The sequence below is a fragment of the Alosa sapidissima genome, chromosome 20 (genome assembly GCF_018492685.1).
Source record: "Alosa sapidissima isolate fAloSap1 chromosome 20, fAloSap1.pri, whole genome shotgun sequence".
NCBI classification, from domain to species: domain Eukaryota; kingdom Metazoa; phylum Chordata; class Actinopteri; order Clupeiformes; family Clupeidae; genus Alosa; species Alosa sapidissima.
The window spans coordinates 26,449,186-26,477,182 of NC_055976.1; the positions used below are offsets into that span (position 1 = coordinate 26,449,186).

Consider the following 27,997-nt stretch of genomic DNA (forward strand, 5'->3'; position numbering starts at 1 on the left):
GAGCTCTGTTCTAGAATCTTTGCTTGCAACGATAACAAACATCTTGCGGTTTTCTGTTGCCAGAATTATTTAGTATTAGTAGCCTATTGTCTCATAACCTGGTATGCATCTGCAGTCTGGCAAGGTAGGTAGCCGGAAGGGGGAAGAATCATAGGATGCAGTGCAGTCACATGCCAGAGAACTTTGCGCACGTGCACGGTGTCAAGCAAGAACACCGATCTCAACAAGTCTCTCATCCTCAATGTCAAGTGTGTGCACGCATAGGCTATTGAACGAATATAACGCTCTGTTTCAGAGCTCTCAATAACGTTGTATTTGGCTTCCTCTGCCCTGCGCCAAATGTGGATGCGTTTCTGTGTTCTCTACCGATGTGCAGCCAGCTTTCTCTTTACCAAAGTAACTATGGAGACGTTGCATGCAACGATGCGGTTGGTTGAGGACTCATGACGTAAGATGAATATGGGAATTCCGTAAGCAAAAGCCAACGTGAAACAGTTGAACCTAATAGGTCTCAGTGATACTGTTGAGCAAGTTGGCACTTGCAACCAAGTTATTGAAGCTCTACTTTCTCACTTGTTTTCCGGTGTAGTTTTTTTTTGAGTGAATTAATAGGTGTCAAAAGACAGAAGACAATAATGACAAGTGTAGACCAGAGGGAGATGTGAAGAACACATGTTAAATGAGGACCTCAGTCTCAGCAAACTTGTTTGTTTACATTTATTCACGAGTTACAGGTGAAACAGCGTAGATCATCCATTTTAATAGTTCCATATGTAAGTATAACTTTTTAACTGTTTTAAGATGGTAGGCACGATTTAAATACAGTAGACTAAATATTGGTTGGGAAATGTTATGCTATGGGAAGATTGTCTTTTGGGCACTGCTTTCTGTCAAAGGGCTAGTGACATTACTTAGGCTTACAGTAAACAAAGTAGCCTACATATGTTTTTTTCTCTGAAGGAACTAATGTTTTCTATTTTGATTTTGTTATGTCACGAGAGGAAGCTTAGGCTATAATTGTGTATTTATGTGTTTGTTTGCATTGCTACTTGGGGGTATTCCAAGTACCGGTATGTGGTTTAGTGACAAACCTGTGTAGGCTAGGTTAAGAGTAAGTGGTAAACCTTCTACAACAAAAGCCCTAATAGTATGGCATTGTTTTGTTAGGAGAATGAAGCCATACAGCTCTTCTATTAGGAGGTTTGCCACTTAGGCTACTCTGAGTTAACTTACCCAGGTTTGTCACTAAACCACATACTTGTGTTGGCCTTACTGCAAACTATTCTTTTAATTAAGGGCAAACAGACCAATGACTGCTCTGAAACTGTTTAAATGGGTGGTCCTCTGAATATGTGGTTTTCATTGACTTTTTATGGCTTCTCTAATGTTAGCTCATTGTGCATGTCATTGCTGACAAGCATCTTATCTAAAACTAAAATGGTAATAGCATAGGATATCAAAAAGTGCAATTAAGTATTTTATGGCTGTTTCTTTTAGTGGCACTTCTGCTACTTGCAGCTCTAAACCATGTAACAATAATGTAGAAAAATATATAGACTATATATCAGGGCTATCAGGAAAGTAACTCTGGACTTCAACCCTTTGGTAGATCCCTGGGTCATTGTAGCAGTGCACAACAGTATTGACCTTATCATGGGGCTATGCCAAAGGGGGATCAGTGACACTCTATAGACGTACACACGGCTCATGTGTCCGACCTCTCGGTGTCTCTCGGCCCTTGAAGCTGCCAGTAAGCTTCTTTAAATAGATAGGCCAAAGCATGTTATGTTTATCCTCGGGGCCTAGGCCCGTGGTGGTAGCAGGACTTTACTCTGAAGCAAGATTTCACATTTTCTTGTGTTTTTCTTGTATTTTTCTCTTGTTTTGTTTGTTTACCAGAGGGCAGCCATGCACCCTGATATCCTGGAGGTTGCCAGCTGGGTGGAGGGCCTGTCCATGTCCTCCCCCCCATCATTACCAGACCCAGAGGATGAGGACGGGGAGGAGGTCGAGGTGACACAGGGCCTGAAACGGATAGGCAGATATCGCCACAGTATTCAGATGCTGAAGCCTTTCAGGATCACGCACAAGTGAGTTCCCAGCGCTTAGAATTCCTGTTTCCAATTGCCACAATTGCCTATTTCTGCTGACCCATACACATGCGAGTGTGTGATTGCTTGCATATCTTGCAAGTTCAGTGTGTGTTGGGGGGGGGGGGGGGGGGGGGGGGGATAGAATGCAGAAGGATGGCATGATAAGGAAGGTTACTTATCCCCCAGCCACAGACATTACAAGCTGATAAAAAAAACGGCCCTGAACTTTCTCTTCTTTTTTTTTTCACCACTCTGCAAGATTTCTGTGAAGTGCCTGCAAACTGCTGTTCAAACACCAATGCATGATTCATCTTCCAGCAGGAGCTCAAGACAACCAAAGCCCTCTCAGTCCTACACACTTTTTCTCAGGGCCAGAGTGTTCTCTTCCCACCCTCCTCACATAGCACTTAGGCGCCTGCTTAGTTGACTCTTGCTGCTCCTCTCTCGCAGGCATCAACACCCCGTGGACAATGCGGGCCTATTCTCATTCATGACCCTGCAGTGGCTCTCTCCGTTGGCGTGGAGGGCTCACAAAGCGTCCAATCTGAAACTGGAGGATGTGTGGGGCTTGTCCTGTCATGAGGCTTCTGAGGTCAACTATCAGAGGTAAGAAGACGTACCACCTCCACCCCCCACACACACACACACAGACACACACACCTTACCTCAACCCAAACTCGACAGACAGGCCTTACCCCATTCCTGACCCATTTTTTGTTATTCCTGTATGCAAATTTGAGCAAACAGAGACTTTGAAGGCATTGCCTTGGGCAAAGGTTAATGCTGCCGAATTTGTTGTGACTAACCTGAATGACCACATGTTTGGTTGTTCACACGGGATTCCCCTGTGTCACGGTGGTCACCTCATGCGTCCACCACCACCACCTGTTCTTTGTGGCTAAAGCCAGAGCGTTCTTGCAGCCTTGGGGTTATTAATAGTGGGGATTAGAGATTAGAGAGGGAAAGGTGGCTAGGCCCAGGCTCATGTCCATGACAAGAGTAGTTATGTCATTAAGCGTCCTCTCACAGGCTTCATCTGTACATTCAGTTCACAGAGTTCCCTCTCTGTGACTGGAGTCGATTTAAAGAGTTTCTGGCGGGGCGTCAAGGCCCCGTTAAAGGAACTTAATCGGTGACTCCTGCTGTTTATCCTTCCCAGCGGAGGTGAGATACTCAGGAATGCATGCACAGGCTGCACACTGAAGGACTGTCGGTGATGAGCCGATAATTATTTTTGCTGCGTCACCTTCTCACTTTTCAAAAATAATTTTCCTTTTTATCTCCAGGTGTAATTCTCATAAGGCCTTTTCACACAGAGATTACGCTAAATTTGCGGGAAGAGGAGACGTCTTTTTGCCGCAACGTGTGTCTGAAAACGAGGTGAACATTTTCCAGCCTGCTGATCTGTTCACATGATGCGGCATTTTGGGGAGCCAGGAGACAGGATCAGCTAGCAAATTAAAATGTGACGTGAAACAGGGAGCGTGTAGAGTGATAGTCGTAGCGTGGGCCTTCAGATGCAGCAGGTGTGTGATTTCCAAAACCATGGTGGGAGAACCGACTGCACTCAAGTGAAGTTGCTTTGCTGTTTCTTAGAATGTTAGATTCTTACGATCGATGTCTTCAGACAATAAAAAGTAATTTGGAACGGAAATAGAAGAGAAGAGTTGCCCCCTGCGTTGGCCGTGATTCCCCTTTGAAAATCAGAGGTTTACAGGCTACTGTGGCCTTGGTCAGTGGCGCCGCCAGCTGTAATGCTGTACGCACTGTGCATACAATTTTTCAACGCTTTATTCATGAAATCATTCAATATTACTATAAAAATAGCTTGTGTACTGTCTTAATTGAAACATGCTTCGCGCACAAATGATAGCCTAGGGCAAAGAGAATGGACATCTCAACATAAGGATACATTAGAAGATGATGATTGGTGTAAACTTTGTCACACGACGTGATAAGCAGTTCTGGCACTTAAAAACGGAACGTTCCATTCAGTCATAAATCATTCAAGCGTAGTGCTCATCATGAAAAGAAAACAGCAGCTTAATATTTTTCAGGTGTTTAACAATAGGCGCACTGTTAGCAGTTATACCGAAGGCAGTGAGATTATTAGGCATTGCATCCTACAGTTACATCTCGGGTTGATTAGATTCAGTTAATGCGAGTATGGATCGTCTCAAAGTTTGGGACAACCAAACAGCTGTGTAGGCAAAGCAAATCCTAATTGTTAGGTTACCATAGCTGTCTTTTCTCTAGGCCTAGGCCTATCAGGAATCGCGATATAAGCTCATTGGTTTCTTTTTTCTTTTCTTTCTTGTTCGCGTGTAGTGAAGCGATAATGCATTTAAAGCACATCATGTGAGCAAGAGCCGATATGGCCAGAGTTGCTTGCTCTGTAAAGGTATTGCTATCCCACCCAAATTTGCTGAACTACTTGCGAAGTAGCCTATTCATCACAGACATCACATGTATCACACGAAAGAGCTGTTTCTCAGATTTTAAACGATGTTGGTGGTTAGTTGTTGTGGTAAACGGTTCACGAGAAAAGTAACTTTAATTTAATCATATTTTCTGCGCCCGTCTCCCTACCCATTCCAATCCAATCCAATCCACTTTATTTATATAGCACAGTTTAAACAAACACAAGGTTCCCAAAGTGCTGTACAGCAAGATAAGAAACACACAAGACACCACAGAAGCACAATAATAGGATAAAGTGTTCAAATTAAAAGAGATAAAAACTAACTAAAATAAATGTAAAAAATAAAAGTAAAAAGACATAAAAACTAAAATAAAAGTAAAAAGAGATAAAAACTAAAATAAACGTAAAAAGAGATTTAAAAAACAACTCAAATCCAATAAATGAAATAAATAAAATATACTGCCCACATAACACATCTACATACCATCAACACACTACCTGGGGTTAAAAGCCAGAGAAAAGAGGTGAGTTTTAAGATGGGACTTAAAAAGAGACAGTGAAGGGGCCTGTCTGATGTGAAGGGGCAGATTGTTCCATAGTTTTGGAGCTGCAACGGCAAAAGCTCGTTCCCCTCTAGATTTTAGCCTGGCTCTGGGCTCTGTCAGGAGCAGCTGGTCAGCTGACCTGAGAGAGCGGCTGGGAGTGTATGGGTGGAGCTGCTCAGAAAGGTAAGGTGGGGCAAGGCCATGCAAGGCTTTAAAAGCAAATAAAAGAGTTTTAAAATGAATTCTAAAATGGACAGGCAACCAGTGGAGCGAAGCTAAAATAGGTGAGATGTGCTCATACTTTCGTGTGCTAGTTAAAATTCATTCATCTTGGTGGAATACTTCGCGAACTTTTCCTCAACACATGACAAACCATATATCAGAATAAACAGCAGACCTTACCGAACACAAAGGTGTAAAGCATTCGCCTGTACAGTTAGCCATTCCAGAGTAATCCAAATACAAAATAAATGTTACAAATATCGCCTAGATATCTGTAAGCATTACAATCACATTATATACATAGGGCAGACAGACGCTCATGAGTTTATGCTTTGTTCACACATCTTCACTGTCATCACTCACATACATCATACATACAGGACTCTGCTTGCAATAGTAAGTCCCTTCACCATACTTGCAGTATAGTGCCCCCCCCCCCCCCCCACAATACACAGCACATTGTCTCATGAGGAAGCTTCTCCAACACACATATTGCACACTGCCCTCTCCCCACATATACAGCACACTATCACATCTCCCTTGTCATCCCCCCAACACACACACCAAGACCCCTGGCAGTTGGGTTAGCCCCTTGAGCCGTGGATCTGCCCAAGGTTTCTTCCTTGGTAAGGGAGTTTTTCCTTGCCCCTGTTGCTCTTGGGTGCTCCTTGTTGGTGCCCCCCCCCCCCCAATCCCAATCCTCCCCCACCTTTCTTATGCAGCCCTTGCCACTTAATCTACTAAACCCCTCTTCTACTGCACTTTTTACCCCCCCCCCCCCCCCCCCCCCCCCCAATAAATGCACAAATAGGCTGACACCAGACATAATTTCACTGCATTTCTTACTTCTAGTAACTATATGCATGTGACAATAAACTTCCTTGTATCCTTGTTTTATCGCTGGATTTTAGGATAGCCTATTATGGCAACCGATTGCATTCTGAGCTACAGTCAACTCTAGCAGGCATTAAATGACTGGAGACTTTGTGAATTTAAAGATTGACATAATGTGCTGTTTCTGCTATTGCTGCTTTTGATCAGTTAGATTGATTTGCAATCTCCTGTGGTGGGCTGGACTCCGTTCCGCCTCGGTCTATGTAAAATGGACAGTCGTTCCGCGATTCTGGTACATAAAATCGCGGCGATTTTGGCAGTGTGAAAAGGCCTACTAATCAGTTTCTCATAGCTCACTGTTTGTTTCCCTCGGCCTTTACTTGTGAGATCCTGCCAACACACACACCGCACACACACACACACACACACACACACACACACACACACACACACACCCTTCCTCGGCCTAATCTCTCTCTTTTCCTTTTTTTTCTTTCCCTGACTCTGTTTCTCCCTCCCCCCTCTCTCTCCACGAAAGAGCAGAGTGTTACTTTTCACTGCAGTGTGTCTGAGCATCTCTCACTCTCAAGTGGCTGGCCCTCAGCCAGATTTGGCTGGGGTATGTTAGGAAGGCATGTGTGTGTGTGTGCATGTGTGTATGCGTGTTTGCGTGTGTGTGATTAGTGTATATTTGTGCAAAGCACTTGGATTTTCTATGACTATAACGGTTATGTAACCCACAGAACCTTCTTATACAAGTGTTGTTCAGGACAGAATACCTGCACATCCATGAATGGCTGTGCAGAATATTGCAAGTCCTTATTTGCCACATGTTTGAGCAAGATGCTTTGATTGTATGTGAGTGCTCTGAATCCAAAATCCAAAAAAAGACAAAATGAATGACCTTACTTGGTGAAAATATTACAGCAACAGATGTATGTGACAGATTTAAACAACTGAGACAAGCATATCCCAGCAAACACATACCTTTAGGGAACGTTCCCTAAAGGTTCTCTGAAGGTAATACCTTTACGGAACGTTCCCTAAAGGTTCTCTGAAGGTAATACCTTTTTACGGAACGTTCCCTAAGAAGGTATGTGTTTGCTGGGTATTTTTATGCATTCCTGCAGGAAGATGATTGCATTGGTGTATGACATGGTATGGTCTCAACCATGATTTTTGTTTGTGGTCTCTTTCTGTCTTTCCCTCTCTGGTCTGATTGTCGCGAGCAGGCTGGAGACGCTGTGGCATGAGGAGCTGAAGAGGAAAGGCAAAGATGGCGCCTCTCTAGCGCGCGTCTTCTGGAGGTTCTGTCAGACTCGCATGCTGGTCGCCGTCTTCTCTCTGCTCATCACCATGATAGCTGGGTTTGTTGGCCCAGTAAGTTTCCACACACTCACACACACACACACACACACACACACACACCCTCCATGCACCACACACCAGTTTTGTATTGCACAATCTGCTGTTTTACACCAAATTCTGGTTTCATTCAGTAGATTCTTGTATTCATTGTCTCATGCTGACTTAGAATTAATATTGGGTTTAAAAAATGCAAGGCACCACATGGCTTTAGGTAATGAAAACAATTTTAAGCCACCCGATTGTGGTTTGTGCCAAACCCGGAGGCGTATTGTCCTTTCTTATTGCCATATTTGCTTCCTTTCATTCCTGCAAAATAAGTATAAATCAGAATTAATGCCAGGAATGGCTCTTGCAGATTTATAGTAATGGGCTTTTTTTTTTTTTTATAAAAACTCATTTTCAATTGGCCGCAAAGAGAATTTTCATCTGTTGGAGTTTTTGACTGCTTCAGCGTTGCTCATTTTACCTCCCTTTCTTTCAAGGCCAAGCTATGCATGGGCGTCATACACGCTTGCAGCTTTCCACTAATAGCATTAAGTAGATTTAGCTCTTACACAATAGCACACTTGTTTCACCTCACTGCCTACCTCTAGGGCCCCTTGATTTAGTTTGTATTGATTGATGCGTATCTGTCCAAATCATCTTAGAATAAAAGAGATGGCTTTCGAATTGATTTTATTTACATAAGTCTCTGATTGTTGTTGTTTGTTTTCTGGCTGGCTTGCAACGATGATCCTCTGTGTGTGTGCTTTTGTCACTATCCCCCGGTTCATTCTTTTTTCCCCAACCACGGCTCCATCACACGTTGCTCATAACTGCATGCTGAATATAACATTTCAGATCGCCCCTGCCTAGTCTACTTGTCCTCTCGCTCTCTCTCTCTCTCTCTCTCTCTCTCTCTCTCTCTCATCTCCATCTGTTTTTTTTTTTCTCTCCTCACACTTCACCTCTACCATTTCTCCCCCTCCATCCTTCCATCCCTCCTTCTCTCTGCCCACCACCCCCCCCCCCATCTCCCCCTCTTCCCATCCCTCATTCCCAGGCGCTCCTGATCCGGGCCCTGCTGGAGTACTCCCAGAGCACCGACAGTTGGCTGCCCTTCGGCCTGTCCCTGGTGGCGGGGATCTTTGTGACGGAGCTGATTCGCTCTTGGACGCTGGCGTTCATGTGGGCCCTCAACTACCGGACAGCCTCACGCCTCCGGGGTGCGGCTCTCACCTTTGCCTTCAGCAAGATCCTCAACCTGCGCAACACCCGAGACATGAGCATGGGAGAGGTGAGAGGAGAATAATAAGGGTTAGACCGAGAAATCAAAATTCCACTGGAGCTCTGAGCAGATTTGTACACACAGCCTTACAACACTGTTTACAGCTTTTTGATTCTCTGTAAAATGTAATTTTTGGTACTTAGCTAGTTAGGATACACTTATGGGGTGGGTGCTTGCGTTTCTTTAGGAATCCACCGTCTTGTTTTGTATAGAAATGAATATTAAGTGACATACACATAAAAGGAAAGAAAATAGGGCATGGGCGGAAATAGGTGACCTTTCCGATATGTCCTCAAGCTGAGTTGTTGTGGTCCTTATGCAGGTCTGACAACCTGAGTTAACCCTGGACATAAAACGAACCAGGGTTGAACCTCGGTCATTGTGTTGGTATGAAAAGGCCTATGAGTCTGGTTATTGGGACTAGATACTATATACTGGAATTTCCTAGTTTCCTAGACTTGTTCCTAGTTTCTTAGACTGTTGAATTTCCTCAGTCCATCTGAAGCCAACAGCATCAGTGAAATACAATGGCGTTATTGTCCCTATTGACCAGGCTGTCCCTCTAACCTCTTCTCCCTGTAGCTGGTGAATATTTGCTCGAGCGACGGCCAGCGCGTTTACGAGGCCGTCTCCGTGGGCTGTCTGCTGGCAGGCGGCCCACTCATCGGCGTCCTGGGTCTGTCCTACTCTACCTACTTCCTAGGACCGACCGCACTCGTGGGCTCCGCCGTCTTCATCATCTTCTACCCTACTATGGTCAGGATCTAGACATCTGGTGTTCCCATTCACAGCCCATGACTCATAGACATACTGTAGACTAGATGAAGAAATTCTGAAGGAATTCTGAAGAGAAATGTCATTGCAGAATGACTCAAGTGGAACAAACAGAGGAAAGGTCGCTGATGGGAAACATGTGCACATTGTGTTTTCTAGATGCTCGCCTCAAAGCTGACTGCATATTTCCGGAAAAAGTGTGTGGTGATCACTGACCGACGAGTCCGGCTCATGAACGAGATCCTGGGCTGCATCAAATTCATCAAGATGTACTGCTGGGAGTCGGCCTTCGCCAGCAACGTTCAAAGTGAGTGACTCCACTCGGGCTGTTTAAACCACAGTCAGATGAAACTCCCTCTCCCTCTCTCTCCCCCTCTCTCTCCCTCCCTCTCCCCCTTTCCCTCTCCCTCTCCCCCTCTCCCTCTCTCTCTCCCCCTCCCTCTCCCTCTCTCCCCCTCCCTCTCTCTCTCTCTCCATCTCCCCCTATCTCTCTCCTCCTGTGCCTGGCTTCCAGAGCTCATTCAGGAAAGAGGGAGCGGAGCAGCTTGTCCTTGTTTTCTTGTTTGACTGACTAATCGGCTCCGCTGTCTCCTGGCTGATGTCTTGACTGCTGGCGCGTGTTCCCTTCTCTCAGGCCTTCCACCAGAGCACCCCCTCCCCCCTCCCCCCTCTAATCTCCCGCACCCGCACAAGGGTTAATGTTCCAAATGCCGTTTACAGCTCTTTGATACCTAATGCCCATGGGGGGGCTGTTCCACTTAGTGGAGCGCCTGATGAAAGAACTTCCGCACGAGGTGGGCCGCATACGTTGCGGATAAGGATAATTTTACACCTCTAATCACGGAGCTAATTGCCTATCACAGAAATCCATTATCTGCCAGTGAGGGCACCGCCCGGTTATTTTAATCGAATGGTTAGTTGGGGAGGGCGGACCTTTTTTCCCCCCTGTGCCAACATTCTTTTGCCCCAGTTTATTTCAGCGCTCAATTATTCAGAAGATTCTGTCAGTGAAACACCAAATGTAAACAACTGCATTCTGCTGCGTGAGTGTGTGTACATGACGTTCCAGTGAGGAGTTTGCTTTTTTGAAATATGTGTGTTTGAAAGTGTACTCCACTCCATCACACTTTTTTGTCTGCACATGCTGTGGCCAAGAGAGCGCTATTTTGGCGCGAGTGAATGTAGAACTGAGGAAATGCTGCAGGGTGAATCGGTGCGCTCTCATACACTCAGAAGACAAACACAGGGGGCACGGAGAGGGCAGAAGTGGGGTCCTGGACGCCTGCCAGCGCTTGCCCATTTCTGTCAGCTGCCTACCGTATATGGTGTGTGAGCAAAGCGATCCCCAAACTATTTTTGTCCCAAGCTCTCCACAGGCTCCAGTTTGTTGTGAGCTCAATGGGCTGTAGATGGATCTTCAACAAAAAACAACCCTGTGCATGAATAATGGAATCTGTTTTCTATTTGTTATTTTTTAATCCTTTTTTTATTTATTTTTTTTTATTTCTGTCTCTCTCTCTGTTTTGCACTGTCTTTCCTGCTGCCCCCATCCAGAGGTACGGTCAGAGGAGAGAAAGACCCTGGAGCGGGCTAATTACGTTCAGAGCCTGACCGTAGGAGTTGCTCCCATTGTTGTGGTGATTGCAAGTGTGTGTACGTTTACCCTTCATATGGCCCTTGGATACGACCTCACCGCAGCCCAGGTAGGTAAACACGACCCCGCTGTTATGGTGACAAGTGGTGTATGATCCTGTTTCCAAAAGTACACAAGCACCCACACACATACAGTGTGTACCTACACACACTCTCACACACACACACACACACACACACACACACGCATTCACTTTCTGTTATCGTGTTATATTAAGGCCAAGGACAGCAAACATATGCCAAGTCTGTGGTCTGGGAACTGAGTTAGTAGGCTGCGAGGCCAGTGCGCTGTTGATTTGATGTGTTGCTTCTGTAGCACGTGCACCTGACCTCAGCAGCCTAAACTCTGCTGATCAATCACTGTCCCCCTTGTCGTTCATCTCCGCAGGCCTTCACAGTGGTGGCCGTGTTCAACTCGATGACTTTCGCCCTCAAAGTCACCCCACTGGCAGTCCGCTCCTTGTCCGAGGGGTCAGTGGCAGCCAAACGATTTCAGGTGAATTTTGGATTTGTCGGGTAAAAAAGTGGGTCAGTCTCTGACGAGATGTCTGGAAAAGGTGGTGTGCGAGCGGAAGTTTGTTATGTTTGTGCAATGAGCTAAATATGGTGATTGCTTCCAGCTTGCTGTGGGGCTCTACATATTGTAACTGATTACAGATATAATTACTGTAGATTCTGAACCACCACTTGTAACATGCACCCACAGAGACTCTTCCTGATGGAGGAAAGAGAGCGGATATCTTCTAAAGTGGAGGACCCTGAGAATGTGGTGGAGTTCCGCGACGCCACCCTGGCGTGGGAGATTGCCCGTCAGCCTTCGGCCAAAGGCCGCCAGAAGCCGCAGCGTCGGGGCGGCGGCATCAAGCGCCTGCTGCGGCGGGAGAAGCTGAGCCTCTTCATCAGCACAGACGAGGGGAAGACCAAGGGAGGGACCAGCGGCGGCGGCGTTGGTGTTGGGGCCGACGGCGAGAACCCCAACGAGGACCACCTCCTCAGCCACATGGAGCAGGAGAGCCCCCAGAGCACCATCTCATCCACCCAGAGCATGCGGCCGCCGCTGCTGAAGACCCTGCATCGCATCGACCTGCGCGTCAAGAAGGTATGAGCGTTTGGCACTCTGTGACCTTTCACCCTGGTGCCCTCCAGAGGCCTCTGGTGTCGGACAAAGCTTCATTGGGACAGGTGCAGCTACAGAAATAGTAGAGCAGACGCTCCAGTTAATGTTGACACTATGTTCTGTGTCAAACTCGGAATAGATATAAATTATCTGATTGTGCCATGGTGCCACTGTAGCAGCCGTGGCCTACTGATTAGGGCTTCGGGCTTGTAACCGAAGGGTTGTCTGTTAGATCCCCGACCAGTAGGAAAAATGTGGGCGGGGGAAGTGGTTGAGCACTGCTCTCCCATGCCAACATCCACGGCTGAAGTGCCCTTGAGCAAGGCACCTAACCCCTCACTGCTCCCTGAGCGCCGCTGTAGCAGGCAGCTCACTGCGTCGGGATTAGTGTGTGCTTCACCTCACTGTGTGTTCACTGTTTGCTGAGTTCACTGAATTCACGGATTGGGATAAATGCGGAGACCAAATTTCCCTCACAGGATCAAAAGAGTGTATATATACTTATACTTATACTTATAACATTGATTGTTGGATAACCATTCAATATACTATATGCATGAATTCAAAATTGACCGTTTGTTTGTTTGTTTGTTTTGTTTGTAATCAACAGGGCTCACTGGTGGGCATCTGTGGAGGTGTGGGGAGTGGGAAAAGCTCACTTCTGTCTGCTCTCCTGGGTCAGGTGAGGAACCTGTGCCAGCCCGAGATCACCTGGCCATAAGAAAGTATTCCTTAAATTTCAGATCACTCTGGCCATTCTGAAATTTACCCCCCCCCCCCTCTCTCTCTCTCTCTCTCTTCCTCCCTCTGTCTCTCTCTCTCTCTTTCTCTTTCTCTTTCTTTCTCTCTCTCCCTGTTAGATGACCTTGCTGGAAGGCTCTGTGGCTGTCAACGGGGGCTTTGCCTATGTGGCTCAGCAAGCTTGGATCCTGAATAATTCCCTGAGGGAGAACATCTTATTTGGAAATGAGTACAGTGAGGACAAGTGAGTAGAAACACGAATGGGCCACTAAGGTCATTGTATGTATTGGCCGTGTTAAGTCTTTGATATGAAACAAATAATAGTGTCAAAAGAGGACAATGTGATTGTTTGGGTTTGTAATTTGTATGATTCAAAATAAATGACATTGTAATGAAAGAGGACATTGTGTTGTGGCTGTTCCTTCTTATCAGATACCAAGCTGTTCTTGAGTCTTGCTGCCTACTCCCAGATCTGGCTGAGCTTCCCTATGGGGACATGACTGAGGTAAGTAAGGAATAGCCTGTCACAAAAACCATTATCATTGCCTTGCTCCAAAATGTGTTGGATTGTAAACAACCTTGCAGTATGTGTGGTTAAAATTACCTAGACTCACTACCTTGCTTGTGAGGACATTGCTGTGCCCCCAACTGTAATTTCATGGTTAATTTACATTGTAGCTCAGCTCAAGTTAAAGCTCAGTATTAACTCAATATTGTCCCTCACATTAATTCAGCTGAGTCACCAAGTGAGCCAAACAACAAGGCACACACAAAACTAATGTTCCAGCTCCCTCTGTGAGACTATTTTCTCTGTGGCTTAATAAGAAACTCGGCACAAGCTTAAACACAAAAATGCAATGGAGTAGTGCTATATACTTTGATATAAATAGATAGATAGATAGATAGATAGATAGACACTTTATTCATGCTGAGGGAAATTTTAAGCATCCAGTAGCTTATACAACCATAACACAACATACACATATCTCACATACATCAAAATCATCACAGAAATGTTTAACATTTAAAGAGCATGTGGAGTGATTACAAAGGTCTGGTATGGACTGACCATGTGATGCATTGACCATACTAAGGTGCTATGGTAGAGAGCAGGGTAGGAATTTCACGACGGCCATGGCCGTCGTAGCCCCTTGCGTTGGCTGTGATGCCCCTTTGAAAATCAGAGGTTTACAGGCCACGGTGGCCTTGGTGCCCCCTTCTTTCAATATTCTGCTTTGCGTCCTACTAATAGCGATTTTTATTTAGCCTGTGGCCTGTCAAAATAATCTTAGCATTCACAGCGCAAATGAATTTAGTCTTTTACGCAGTGGAGAAAGTGACAGCACAAGAAAGAAAGTGCGTCCAAATTCACCCATTCTTCTCAGTTGAACTACTTGCGAAGTAGCCTACAGTTCGCGAGAAAAGTAAATAATATAATTCAATTTAATCATACATTCTACTGAAGGTTTTGCGTCCATGATCTCCCTACCCATTCATCTCTTATACTTCACGAACCCTTCTTTTAACACATGACAAACCATATATCAGAATAAACAGCAGACCTTACCGAACACAAAGGTGTAAAGCAGTCCCCTGTACAGTTAGCCGTTCCAGAGTAATCCAGTTTTGAATTTGCAGTAAATTTCGACATGCATGGATGTCTCCAAATTTGGGCTTTAAGTTTTACAATGTGGTTAAATTGTTCCACATGATTTCATAACGGGCCAAATACAAAATAAATGTTACAAATATCGCCTAGATATTGGTAAATCAGAGGACAGCTGACTAAGAGTTTGTGAAAGTAGCCGTAATGATCACAAAATGCTAAGCATGCATCTAGGCTATTTGAGTTTCTTAAAGCTGAGCTGTGCTTAAATTGTTCAATACATGATTTCATAGCAGGCAAAATATAAAATAAATGTTATATATATAGCCTAGATATCTGTAATTATTAGATGATCAAATGATTTACAGTTCTATGTAATATGTCATGTTTCATGTTTTTGTAATGTTTCATACAGTGATGCAGGTCTACTGCAGTGAATAGGCTAAATACAACTTTGATCATTTTTATATGCTACTACTGTATAGTTAACTTTGGCCTTGGTGCCCTGACATGTGGCATTTGTGCCCCCCACCAAATATGCCCAACTGAAGGCCAAATGGCCTTGCCCCCAGAATGGTGAAATTCCTGGTAGAGAGTGTGCAATGGTGTTCGTGCACAAGTGAATAGTGCAGGGATTGAACAGTGCAATAACTTTGCTTATTATTAAAGGAACCGTATGTAAGAAATGTTCAATTAATCATAAAATGGCCCTGATATGTCACTAGACATTAAGGATTCATGTTCATTTCAAATACTTATATCACTGACAAGAGTAGTCCGGCCAGGATATTGTCATTTAAAAAGTGAAGTTGCAGCCCTCAACTGATGTTGTTGATGTCATGTTGTGTTTTGGCCTGATGTGCCACCCTCCACCTATCTACTAATCACAAAGTCAGTAGTGTTTCGACATCCAGGTTGCCAGCTCTGCCAGTCAGGGGGGAGGGGGAGGGGATACACCGAATTCATTTGAAAGTGATTGCAGTACCAGTTTTGGCCACAATCTTACATACAGTTCCTTTAAATATAAACTATGACTGATTTATATGATTTACATATACTACCAGTCAAAGTCAAAAGTTTGGAGACATTTCCATCTGATATCATGTGACTGTCTTTACTGGGAGGCATTTAAGGCACATGTCTGCGAAATTGAGAAAACGCGAGAAATTGAGAAAAAGAGCGATGATAAGATCCTTACTTTGTACTGGCTTTTCGCCACTGCAGATTGGCGAACGTGGTGCCAACCTGAGTGGTGGGCAGCGCCAGAGGGTGAGCTTGGCGCGCGCTCTCTACAGCGAGCGGCCCGTCCTCCTCCTTGACGACCCACTGAGCGCTCTGGACGCCCGTGTGGGCTCCTGCCTCTTCCATAAGGCCATCCGTGGGGCCGCCAGCAACAAGACCATCCTCTTCATCACTCACCAGCTGCAGGTGAGCGCGCGCAAACACACACGCGCGCGCACACACACACACACACACACACACAGCAGTAATCCTGATGAAGAACGGGGTAACGTTTTTTCTTTTTGTTTTTATCATTTGAAAGTCTGCATTGCAGTCATTATGAATTGGAGCTTGAGATGGAGGAGTGCATCCATAGCGGGTTTTGGTACCAATGGCCAATGTTAAGACATTGCTGAGAGAGTAATGTTATCTACGCAGGCCTAATTAGTAAAAAATGTTGACTGACTGGTGCGCGATGTTGTTGTTTTGGCAGTACCTGGCTGAGTGTGATGATGTGATCCTCATGAAGGACGGGCAGATCGCGGAGCATGGCACCCATGCCCAGCTGATGGCCAGGGAGCGAGATTACGCCAGCCTCTTCAACAGCGTCCAGCAGGAGGTGAGGGCGGTTGGGTTTCTATCAAGAAAACACATTCGTTCTCACTTTATCTCTCTATTGGGTCATTCCACGTCAGTTCAACCAGGGCCCACACACTTAGGTCTGAAAAAATTACCAGGTGTACCTATGTTACCCAGGAGACACACTGTAAAATTACTCTTATGTAAGATCAATACTTTCCAAGATACAGCCAGTTTTACAGGGGGAGGGGGGTGTCGATTTTGTTCGGCCTCTTTTTTTTGTCAAAGTTCACAAGCCCACAGCGCAAGAACTAAACCATGTAGGAGGCTCAAATTTTGCATGCTGGTACATAAATAGGAATAGTATGTAGCAAAATCGTTACGTTTGGTCTGGATAATCCTGCATGGTCATAGCTGTCCCTCAAAGTTGATACAAATTTTATTGGAGTTTTTGGCTGGGCTCTGTTTAAGCCTTCAGAAGACATATTTGTACTCAACATTTGATTTATTTTCCTTACTGAGATAAGTTGAAACACTCTCACAAAAAGCAATGAACAGAAAACAAATCCCTTCAGGGTCTGAACAGCAGACCTCACAAGTCTGAAAAATCATTTTGGTTATCATTTTCAGAGCACCCAAACACCTTGTGGGAATATACAAAGATTGTTTAAATATGTTTTTCTTTATTCTCCATGATCCCTTCTTTTTGAAAACACCAATTTCACTTGTCTTATGCAAATCTTTCTTTTTTATTTTCCACCCTGAACATGGGCAAAATGCCCCATTGACATCAATATGTTTTATATAGAGTCACCACACTGCCACCTGTGGTTGTATAGAGTAACCTGTGGTAGCTCTATACATGTGAAATGTTCATTTGTACAGTTGTATTAGTTATTAATGTAGCCACTGATGTACTGTCTCTGCTCTCTCAAAGACCTGCGTCAGTGCACGTTGTAATGACTTGATGGTTATTGTCCCTGCTTTTATATACTCTTTGGTTTCTCTCTGGCAGAACTTGGTACGCCAGAACCTGAAAAACAAGCAGAACAGCAAATGTGAGGAAGTGAAAGTATCACTAAAAGTCCCAAAGGCAGTACAAGCTCCAGGCAAGCCAAAAACTGGAGGTAAGAGGTCAAGGTCACACGTGCCATGTTTGTTTGTGCGTTTGGACATGCGTCAGGTCAATGTTAGTCAATACCTCATGAAGCCCTGTCTATTCTCTTTGTCATTCTCACTGTGTCATTTGACTTCTCGTCTCTCTCTCTCTGCCCTGTCACCTACCCCCCATCTTCATCATCTTGCTGTGTATCACCCTCACCCACCCTCTTCCTCCCCACGCCATCTCCTCTGCCGCTGGCTCCTCATTGGCTGAATGGGCGCAGACCGACTCATGCAAGCGGAGGAGAAAGGCTCTGGCGCCGTGTCCGGGGCCGTCTATGCCGCCTACATCAAAGCCGCCGGCGGACCGCTGGCCTTCATCCTCAACCTCCTCCTCTTCGTCGGCACCACCGGCAGCATCGCGTTCAGCAACTGGTGGCTGAGCTACTGGATCAGGCAGGGCAGCGGGGTAAGCTGTCCCGTCAGGGTCTCCACTGCTCACTAACGCTGGACGTTACTTGCACAACCAGCCAGCAAAGCAAGCGCTCATCTTGACACACTTACTGCTCGAGTGTCAGTCTGAGTGAATGTAATTTGAAAAAACAAGACGGGTGATTCTGCCATGATGCAAAGCTGAGATTTCTTAAGCGTGGCACTGCACAGCGAGGGAGGAGAGAAACAAATGTGCTGCAGAGCTGTTAGCCGCGCGCGCGCTAAACCATCATTCTTCAACACAAACAGTAATGACTCCATAGTCGCTCACGGTTGTAATCTGTCCTCCTCATTGGAGAGGAGCTCGGAAGTCCCTCACTCGATTCAAGTGTCTTTCATTGTCTGTGCCCACAGGATGCAATCTTATTAGAGGGAAATGAGACCATTGCCAGTGACAGCATGAGGCTCAACCCTCACATTCATTACTACTCCAGAATCTATGTGCTGTCCATGGGAGTGGCTGTCCTTTTGAAGACCCTGAGAGGCTTTGCGTTTGTCAAGGTAATCTCCTGCACTGGTCCTAATTGTGTTACATTATAGTTTTAGTTGTATATCTTGGTGTGTCTGTCTGTCTGTGTGTGTCTGTGTGTGTGTGTGTGTGTGTCTGACAGCTAATCACAGAGGATGGAGGAGAGCCTGTACACACTGATAAGTTATACTGCAGGTGCAGCTTTTTCAAAAAGTACAACTTAAAAGAAAAGTGCAACACTGCAAACTTAACGGATCAACCAATTTATTGATGAGCTAACATTTCGGTTAGTCAGACCTTCATCATTGAAAACTAATGACATTCAGCTCAGAATGGGGTTGATACAGTTCGCAGTCTAAGATCGTTTTTAACCATCGTGAAGATGTAGCATTTCTGCCCTCCATATCTGCATGCACAGGGTTGAGTTTGCTCCACCCTCCTTCCTGTACGGCACAGCAAACGGCACCCTCACAGGAAGGGCCGGCCTCGACAGGCAAACGGACATAATCTCCTCCGCAGCCTCTCGTCTCAGTGTTATCGCCATTGTTCTGCCTCCGCGGCTCCCGTTAATAGGCTATCCTTTCAGCGAGGCCTCCCTCTTTGGTTCCGCGGGGCCGTAATTGAAAGTGCCTGTGGGCTAAATCCATTTATCTGTCCGTTGCTGAGACACATGGCTTAGGGCTCCTCTATGCGTGTCCCTCTGGGTGGCTGACTGTCCTCTCCTCTTCATTAAGTAGGCCTGACTGAGTCCTAAAGGGGCTAAGGTCCCTGCGTAATTGTGTGCCACTTGTGTTCGCTAATTTTTCAGTGATGGCTAATCTTTTTCTTTTCTTCTTTTTTTTCTCTCTCTCCTTTCTTTTTACCCGGAGGTGAGATTAGAAAGTTTAGGGAGGGTAGGCGTTCAATATTCATTAGCGAAATTAATTTGTCCTTGTGCCATAAGCCTTTTTGTCCAAGACTGATGTGACTTTTCGTTGTGGGGCCTGTGCGCTCAGGGGCTGCTGCCGCGGGCTGTTTTGTGGGCCCCGTGCGAGATTGTCGACCATGCGTGAGAATTTTAGGACATGGCTGTCAATCACTAAACAAATGTGCTCCCATTTCACAACAGATTTAGATAGTCATGGACAACCGGCTCGCCTTCAAGTGCTGACAATGTGGCACATGTGTTATAGAGTGTGTGCATAGCTGCGCAGTCCAATCGCCATGAATGCCTGTGTTTGCATTGCATGGACATTTGTGTTTGCTTTATGGGTTTTGCTGGGAAGCAGGGCAGCATGTTCCCACAATAGGTTAACCAGCCTTCCTCCAGCCCAGACCTAACCCAATGTCCCATGCTATTTGTCCATCTCGTGTTCATTACCGCTAATCTGTTTACATGTGTCGTTTCCCCAATGCATCTTGTTTGTTTTCATCTGGCAGTGCACCGTTAAAGCTGCCTCAACTCTCCACGACAAGCTGTTCCAGAAGCTGCTTCTCAGCCCCATGCGGTTCTTCGACACAACGCCACTGGGACGGATCCTCAACCGGTTCTCAAAGGACATGGATGAAGGTGAGGCCTTGGGGCTAAAGGTCACTCTATTTTTCCATTAACGCCTAGAACAACAAAGCACTTGTGCCAGTCTGAGATGGAAAATCTCATCTCTCAGTCCATTCCCCAGGACCTCTAGATACAAGGGGCTGAGCGCCACACTTGGGAGTTGTTTGACTTTATTTGGGTCCCTGGCCTCAGGGGAAATGTAGCACATCACATGTAATCACATCTAGGCTCAAGGCAAATTTGATTTAGGTGGCCTCATCTGACCGTGCGTGTGCGCCTCTGTCTTGTCTCCTTGAAGTGGATGTCCGGCTGACCATGCAAGCAGAGATGGTGCTCCAGAACCTGTCCATGGTGCTATTCTGCATGGGCATGGTGAGCGTGGTGTTCCCCTGGTTCCTGGTCTCCATCCTGCCTCTCGGCACCTTCCTCTTCCTCATCAACCGCATGTCAAGGTGAGAATCGGGCCTCTGAAAAAAAGTCATTTTCTAGTATGGGTTGTCTTGTTAAGATGTGCTGTCATTTGACTTGACTGTGCCATTATGAAAGCAGCTAAAGGGATGAATTTCTTAGTGACATTGAACATGAATGGAACCGAATTTGTGAACGTCTCTTTTAATCTTGACAGACTCTCGAGAAAGACACACTTTGTTGTTTTGTTTCTTAGGAAATTCAGAGGCTTGTATGGTGTCTAATCAGTAGAACTAAATTAATTCTGTATCTTTCCTTTTTTGATGTGACTGACATAATCTCTACCTTGAGCTCATTCTAAGGAAGCCAGACTGGGTGACAAAGATGTCTGTAATTTATACAGTGGAGTCTGTCTTTTTCAACATTTCAGTAATGGTGTGTGTTTTCATTGAATTCTACCTCAATGCACATACATTTTCAAACAGATCTCCGTTTCTCGAGTTCACCGAGTACTGTTGGTATTAAAAAAAAAAAACGAAAACAATCAGTTTTACCTAGCTCGAGTTGCTACAGCCAGCAGCTAACGGAGCCAGGCAGCTACAGCGCTTTACTCTGGGGGCATGTACACGTTTCTGTTGTTTTGTTTCCTCTTCCTGAGGACTGAGCGTGGTGTCCTACTCTCTGCCCCCACCGCCCGCCCCCGCCCCCGTCCCCATAACTGTCTTTTTTTATGAGAGGGCGGATGATTCATAGTGGACTTGGTGTTCTCGTGGCCCCCGTCCATTTGATATCCTGCATCTAAAAGTAGAAATCAGACCACCTTTTGTCGATAGACGGCTGTGTGTACCTCTCACAATCGCTGCAGCTCTCGAGTCTGGTGCCCCTGGCCAGCTTAGCACCGACGTGTGACAGGGGGGGGCTCATAAAGGCGCTCGTAAATCAGCTGTGGACACGGTTATGGCTCCAGGAATGGCTCTGCCTGGATGTGTGCGTCCATGTCGCACTGTCGCACGATCCCCTTTTGTGGGCTCCCCGCCAGTGAGCCAAGAAGCTGTCAGTCTTGACAGCCACTAGGTCTGCACAGGCGTAATCTGCTTAAAAGCGGATAATGTGTTTTACACTGCAGCACTGAAGATTTTTTGTCTGTTTTTTTTTTTTTTTTTTTCCTTCGCATTGGTTTGATGAGTGTGAGTGTATAGTATATATCGTGCCATATTACTATTAAACCAAATTATCTTGTCTCAGGGTGCTGATTCGTGAACTGAAGCGACTAGAGAACATCACACTGTCTCCGTTCACGTCCCATCTGACGAGCAGCGTACAGGGTCTGTCTACCATCCACGCCTTTGGCAGAAGTGGTGACTTCCTGCAGAGGTGAGAACACACACGGATTTAGAGAATAGTTGTTATCACTCCCAATACCACCACCTCAGGTGCTGATTCTAGAAGCAACATCACAGGTAATCCAACACTTATATAATCCATCCACTAATAATATCCACCAGCACCTTTTCAAAAACTCCATTAATACCATAAAGGTAGATCTTCCTGGATGACAAAAATATATGGAATACTCGCCAACAATACACATGACCTATGTAATGATGTCTACAAACTTAGATAATATACTTGTCAACCTGATCACCTTCAGCTGTGAACTAACTATAATCACTCTAATAAACTTTACCCTAGTCACTACCTCAAACAAATCTCAACCCATTCTTCAATCATTACTAGCACCGCAAAACAAGATGGTGTGTTGACAGAAAAGAGTAGGACCTTATTATATGTAATTTCCTTGACCTTGACTGACTCACCTCTGACCCCTGCAGGTATCAGGAGTTACTGGACGCCAACCAGGCACCCCACTTCCTGTTCAGCTGTGCTATGCGCTGGCTGGCCGTGCGTCTGGACCTCATCAGCATCGCGCTCATCACCCTCACGGCACTCCTCATCGTCTTCATGCAACACCAGATCCCCCCGGCCTACGCTGGCCTCGCCATCTCCTACGCCGTGCAGGTAGACACGGACACGGGCTAACACAGCAGAGCTCCTCTGACTATTGTTGTGTGACCTACATAATCCTTCTGATGATCTAATAGTCTTATAATGGCCTTATCTGTAAGTTAAGTGCTGCAGGTGCAACCTGTACCTGTTCCTAGGAAAATCTCTCGCTTAGCAGATAGATGTAGGTGGACATGTACCTGGCACGTGCACTATAAGGAATGCAGCAAATAGTGAAACTGTCTTTCATCAGTGTGAAGATATTTACCAGCCCAACTGGCTTTCCCACTCTCGTTCATGCAGCTCACTGGCCTGTTTCAATTCACCGTCAGACTCCTGGCCGAGACGGAAGCCAGATTTACGTCAGTGGAACGAATCAATCATTACATAAAGGTAAGGCAGCCAGGTACCAGGGGTGACGGACCCTCTCGTGTGTCAGCAGGAATGAATACGGAGGGAGGGGTGGGGGTGTGGGGCTGTCGGGGACAGAGCTCACGCTATTCAATTGACACGGCGCATGCCGGGTATCAAAACATGGCGCGGCATGGCCCGAAGGGCACAGCAGTGCGCTGGCAGGGAGGAGACGTCAGGCGTGGCGAGCCCTCCGACAGGGAGCGGTGGGAAACATATGGAACGCAGCGGGCAGCCGCGACACGCCGTGCAACGCCATCCATAAAAAAGCAGCATCACAGCATATGCGGAGAGGGGGAAAAAATTACTAGTCTGTCTTCGAAACTGCATCACTGATTATTATTCTAGTAAAACTTTTACAGGTTTTTTTTATAGCAATAAAAACATTGAACATGAAAAGGATGCTGAATAGTTTAGTGTAAATCAAAATAGTGTGTGAATCAAAGTTTATATGGAACATATCATAGCATAGTTAAGCCTATCATGATATTACATGATTATGATATGATGACGATGATTATGATTGTGATAATCCGCTCTGAAAGGCTAATTGCAGAGAACACAATTACACTATTCAGTGCTGTACACCTAATCAAGCCTACCTTGTAACTAACTTGTCGGAACAGGAAATCAATCACAGGACGTAATTGAAGAATAAATTGATGCGCTGGTGACTCATAGTCGCCTGTTTACCATTTTATCACAAGTTGTCCTGAACACGTTCTCAAGTGTCCGATCCCTATTCCATTCCATTCCATGCCATTCCATCTTCTCTCTATTGTGGCCAAAAAGAAAAGCGGCAAGTTTATAATAACTAAAATAAGGAACAAGATGAGATAATACTGAATGAGTTTCTTATGTACCGCATTGAAGACCAACAACTGCAGTATGGAATTACTGTTAAGTTAACCACTTTGACTTTAATTAAAATAATACTGAGCAGACTATTAGAAATTAATTGTACAGCACATTCTAACACAACAAACTTGTTCATCTAACTAAAAGTCAACATAAATTATGAAACACTTATAATGATTTATTTACTTACAACAACCAAAAAATAATTTCAGAATAGTTTGTCAGCTGCGTTTGTATATGACTCCATATTTAGAATGGCATTATTGCAGTAGGGAACGCCAAATTGGTAGGCCTATTTATTTTTAATTCAAGTCATTAGAATTGCTAATTGTAATAACGTTGTCTTAGGGATTAATGTCCGACTGTCATAATTGTTCAGCCAGCCATAATGTCTGCTGTGATTAAGCACTTCCATTCACTCTGACCTGATATTCTGTTTATGTCATTCTCTCTCTCTTTCTCTCTCTCTCTCTCTCTCTCTCTCCCCCCTCACCCCCTCACCCTCAGAACCTGGAGTCAGAAGGCCCCCGTCAGATTGCTGACAAATCCCCTCCCAACTCCAGCTGGCCAGAACAGGGAGGCGTCCATTTCCAGGACGTGGAGATGCGTTACCGTGATGACCTTCCCCTGGTCCTAAAGAAACTCTCGTTCCGAATCCTGCCGGAGGAAACCGTTGGAATAGTCGGTCGCACTGGCTCAGGCATGATGACTTCTCCATTTAATTAGTTTGTTTATATTTATTGTACTTTCTATCTGATTGTTATGTGCTCTCCTGTGGCCAAATAAAGTGCCTGAGGTGTGGAAAGTGGAAATAAAACAAAAATAAATAAAAAAACAGCTCAGTGGTAAATGACTTACACGGCCCATCTGTTTGGCTCTCCACAGGGAAGTCCTCCCTGGGTGTCGCCCTGTTTAGGCTGACGGAGCTGAGTGGCGGCTCCATCTTCATCGACGGCGTCAACATCGCTCACATCGGCCTGGAGGACCTGAGAAGCAAGCTGTCAGTTATCCCCCAAGAGCCCATGCTCTTCATCGGCACTGTCAGGTACACTCTACGTCACTTGGTACGCTTGGCCCCACGCTTCGTAATGAAGGGCTGTCCAATAATCAACGGACTGTTGATCTCTCTCTGCCGACAGGTCCAACTTGGACCCGTGGGGTCAGTACACGGACGAGCAGGTCTGGGACGCACTGGAGAAGACGCACGTCAAGGACATGGTAAACAAGGACATTAGTGTCAAACCAACAGGCGTTTTACTCAAATCACTTTGCTAATAAAGGACAGTGAATAAACAACAGCCTCAAGGGCTGCTGTGCAATACATAAACCTTGCGTTTGGCCCGATATTTTCACAATGTCTGATTGCTGTGCTCTCCTCTTGTGCCCTCTGAGCGTAGGTGAGCCTGCTGCCTCTCTCGCTGTACTCGGAGGTGACGGAGAACGGGGAGAACTTCTCCGTGGGGGAGAGACAGTTGCTGTGTGTGGCCAGAGCACTTCTCAGACACAGCAAGGTACAGCTCCATTTGAGTTTCCTCTTGTTCACCATCTGCCTTTTACGACGCTGTTACAATGTGCATTCATGTATTTAGTAATAGCTAATGTAGACGGTGTTGCTGTTGTAAAGAGATTACAGATTTATCTGTTTGAAAGCTTTCCATCTTTCCGCTGCTAGTTGTGATGAATTAGAGTCCATGTCCATTGTCCATGCTTAAAAATGGCAAAATCTTATAATAGTAATTGTTCTTTGTGTCGTTCAAGTAGTCTTATTTGGGTATGACATGCATATCTGTTCTCTGCCCATGACTGTTTAGAAAAGTGGATGTTGCATTGCAACATATACAAAATGGCTAAACATTGCCACCACATGGCTGCAAATAAAGACTCTTTATCATATCATAGTTGTGTAACACGACTGGAAGATAGGATAGGGTCTATGTTCAGAGATGGCCATAATATCATCTTATCGTTTAGAAATCCTGTTTATATTTTCTCACCTCAATCGATTTGTTGCCGTTCTCACTCTCAGTAATGCTGTATGTGTTAGTGACTTTTAAAACTGGACATTCTTTCAGATCTTGCTGCTGGACGAGGCAACAGCAGCCATTGACTCAGAGACAGACCGTTTGCTTCAAGAGACCATCCGTCACTCTTTCAAGGGTTGCACCACCTTAGTCATAGCCCATCGACTCAACACTGTACTGGGGTGCAATAGAATTATGGTGCTGGATCAGGGGCAGGTATGTCATTTCATGCACAATTATAAAGGAAGTATTTGTCTCTCTGCGTTGGCTCTGAATTTAGCTCTAACTTCTCTTGATCTGTGTCATCTTATGTTTTGTTCTCCTTTTCCCTGTGGCAGATTCTGGAGTTCGATACCCCCTCTAACTTACTTGCAAATGAGAACTCTCGCCTGCGTGCTATGATTGAGGCAGAGGATGGGAAGCTGAGTCACTCTGAAGATAACTGAACAAGCCAGAGAGGATCTCTTCTTCAACACCACCGTCCTCCCTTTCTATACACACACACACACACACACACACACACACACACACACACACACACACACACACACACACACACACACACGCACACACATCCACACACAGAAAGCGAGATGGCTCCCTCGACCCCATCTTTGAGTTTTAGTTGTAATCCTCTTACAAAGTAAGAGTGTTATATACATACTATATCTGTTTCACTAGGCTGCTTGCAGTGAAGACACTGCAGCAATGTGGGCTCGTTCTTCTGCGTTCCATAAGATAACTAAAAACTCTGCATTGTGTTCATTGTTCCGTTTTCCTGTTCAAAATGTTCAGGAGTTGTTGAGAGCTTGGGCATGTTTTGAGGCGTAGTTTTAAAAAGGCACCTTAATTATTCTGTTGTGGAAATGAAGTGGAAAAAGTGCCTTGTGGTGTGTACCTTCCTCTAAAGACAGTGATCGTTAAAGCCCAGTATGTGCAATCAATGATCAAGTTAATAATTCACTGACCATTTATTTTAACTGGTTGAAATGTCACTTTTTTTTTGTTTTGTTATCCTTTACTGAGAGGTTGAACAGTGAGCGTTACGTTGCACAAATGTCCACTGAACCAGCCAAAGGCTGAAAAGTTCTATGTAAACATCCACAAAATAATCATTCCACTTTCTTTCATCAAGCACCACCATTATAATGAGCGGTGCATACAAATGGCCAGATATAATCGTGTCTGAAAGTGTTTTCAAATTTATGGCAAGGTGCATAGCATTTTTAGCTGTGTGCTACAACTGTTTTAAAATTAAGTTAAAGTAATATATCATTTGAAATACTTTCTGTGGGAAGGGTTATTTTTATTGTAGAAGCTTTTATATGAGAATGACCAGTACTTTTGTATCTGCTTACAAATGTTTGACATTTCTCTCTCTATTTTTTGTTATTATTATTATTACAGAGATTTTATGGTGTTGGTACACTGAACGGTTATATCCATACTCTTGGATCTTTTAAATGTAAAAGATTAGCCAGGTCAGGGCCTTAAGCAGGTCTGATGTCTTTTGCTGTGTCCTGTTTCAGGTCTGGAAGTGTATCTTGTTTCAGAGGAATTTTATGAAAATACTTGCTTTTACATTTGCTTCAATCAAGTGTATGTGTGATATAGCCATTATTCTTAAATACCTCCTGGGAGGGTTGCAGAATCCAACAATACTCAACCCCTCTAGTATCATCAGTACACGTTAAGTCAGTCTTGGTTTGGTACAGATTTTAATTTAATTAAATGTTTTAATTGCAGCAATATCCTTCTGTTTAACTTGTACCCTTTTCTATAAGTTCCAGCATTTTTGATGTAATGTTGTTAACTGTGCTGCTGAATTTGCAGTTGCAATTGGGCACCTGCACGGGCCATATGTCTGCTTAAATGCAAGTGATTACACTGAGAAAGTTGTTCAGCAATATTGTTGTTGCTTGAGATATGATGCCTTGTTTATGACCTGAGATTGTGATGTTACAATTGTCTACGATTTTGTATGTTCTAGCAGATGGATGCTTCCTCAATAAAATATTTTATATTAAATTAAACTTTATGGCATACTTTTTCCAACACTGAAATACATTTTCACCTCCTGACTTCCAGTTTATTACAAAGTGTTATATAATCTTGACAAAATTCATTTATAAATGTAGCCTATCTGAAATGGCAAGCATTCCATGACCATAAGTATTGTCTTGTTTTCTAGCCTATTATTGTATGCCTTAACTTCATGTAGGGCTAAGCTAATTAAAATGCTTCAACACCCTTT

The 27,997-nt window shown here is 44.9% G+C and overlaps 1 protein-coding gene across 4 annotated transcripts; it reads left to right on the forward strand.

Moving 5' to 3' along the window:
* Positions 1–27,776, forward strand: wu:fb13g09 (multidrug resistance-associated protein 5). 4 transcript variants are annotated; one of them, XM_042075571.1, is made up of 30 exons: positions 1–773; positions 1,610–1,750; positions 1,900–2,090; positions 2,544–2,699; positions 7,349–7,496; positions 8,527–8,760; positions 9,334–9,507; positions 9,685–9,832; positions 11,080–11,228; positions 11,567–11,674; positions 11,885–12,277; positions 12,906–12,977; positions 13,156–13,280; positions 13,469–13,541; positions 15,867–16,070; positions 16,357–16,482; positions 17,458–17,569; positions 17,828–18,012; positions 18,390–18,536; positions 19,924–20,053; positions 20,340–20,493; positions 21,695–21,823; positions 22,282–22,468; positions 22,757–22,846; positions 24,230–24,422; positions 24,608–24,767; positions 24,862–24,940; positions 25,120–25,233; positions 25,795–25,959; positions 26,082–27,776. In XM_042075571.1, exons 3-30 carry the CDS (start codon positions 1,909–1,911, stop codon positions 26,187–26,189), a joined length of 4,245 nt encoding a protein of 1,414 aa, XP_041931505.1. In that variant the 5' UTR covers positions 1–773; positions 1,610–1,750; positions 1,900–1,908; the 3' UTR covers positions 26,190–27,776. The 4 variants fall into 4 exon arrangements, with proteins under 4 accessions (XP_041931505.1, XP_041931506.1, XP_041931504.1 ...); XM_042075572.1 differs by lacking the exon at positions 1,610–1,750 and having other exon boundaries at positions 26,082–26,238; positions 26,289–27,776; XM_042075570.1 differs by lacking the exon at positions 1,610–1,750.
* Positions 27,777–27,997: the final 221 nt, after the last annotated feature.

Bases quoted from the DNA above. Each gene is read 5' to 3' on its own strand.
- wu:fb13g09 (XM_042075571.1), top strand. From the start codon at position 1,909: ATGCACCCTGATATCCTGGAGGTTGCCAGCTGGGTGGAGGGCCTGTCC. The intron at 8,761-9,333 runs GTGAGAGGAGAA...TTCTCCCTGTAG, and splicing joins GAGACATGAGCATGGGAGAG to CTGGTGAATATTTGCTCGAG. The intron at 24,423-24,607 runs GCATGATGACTT...GGCTCTCCACAG, and splicing joins AGTCGGTCGCACTGGCTCAG to GGAAGTCCTCCCTGGGTGTC.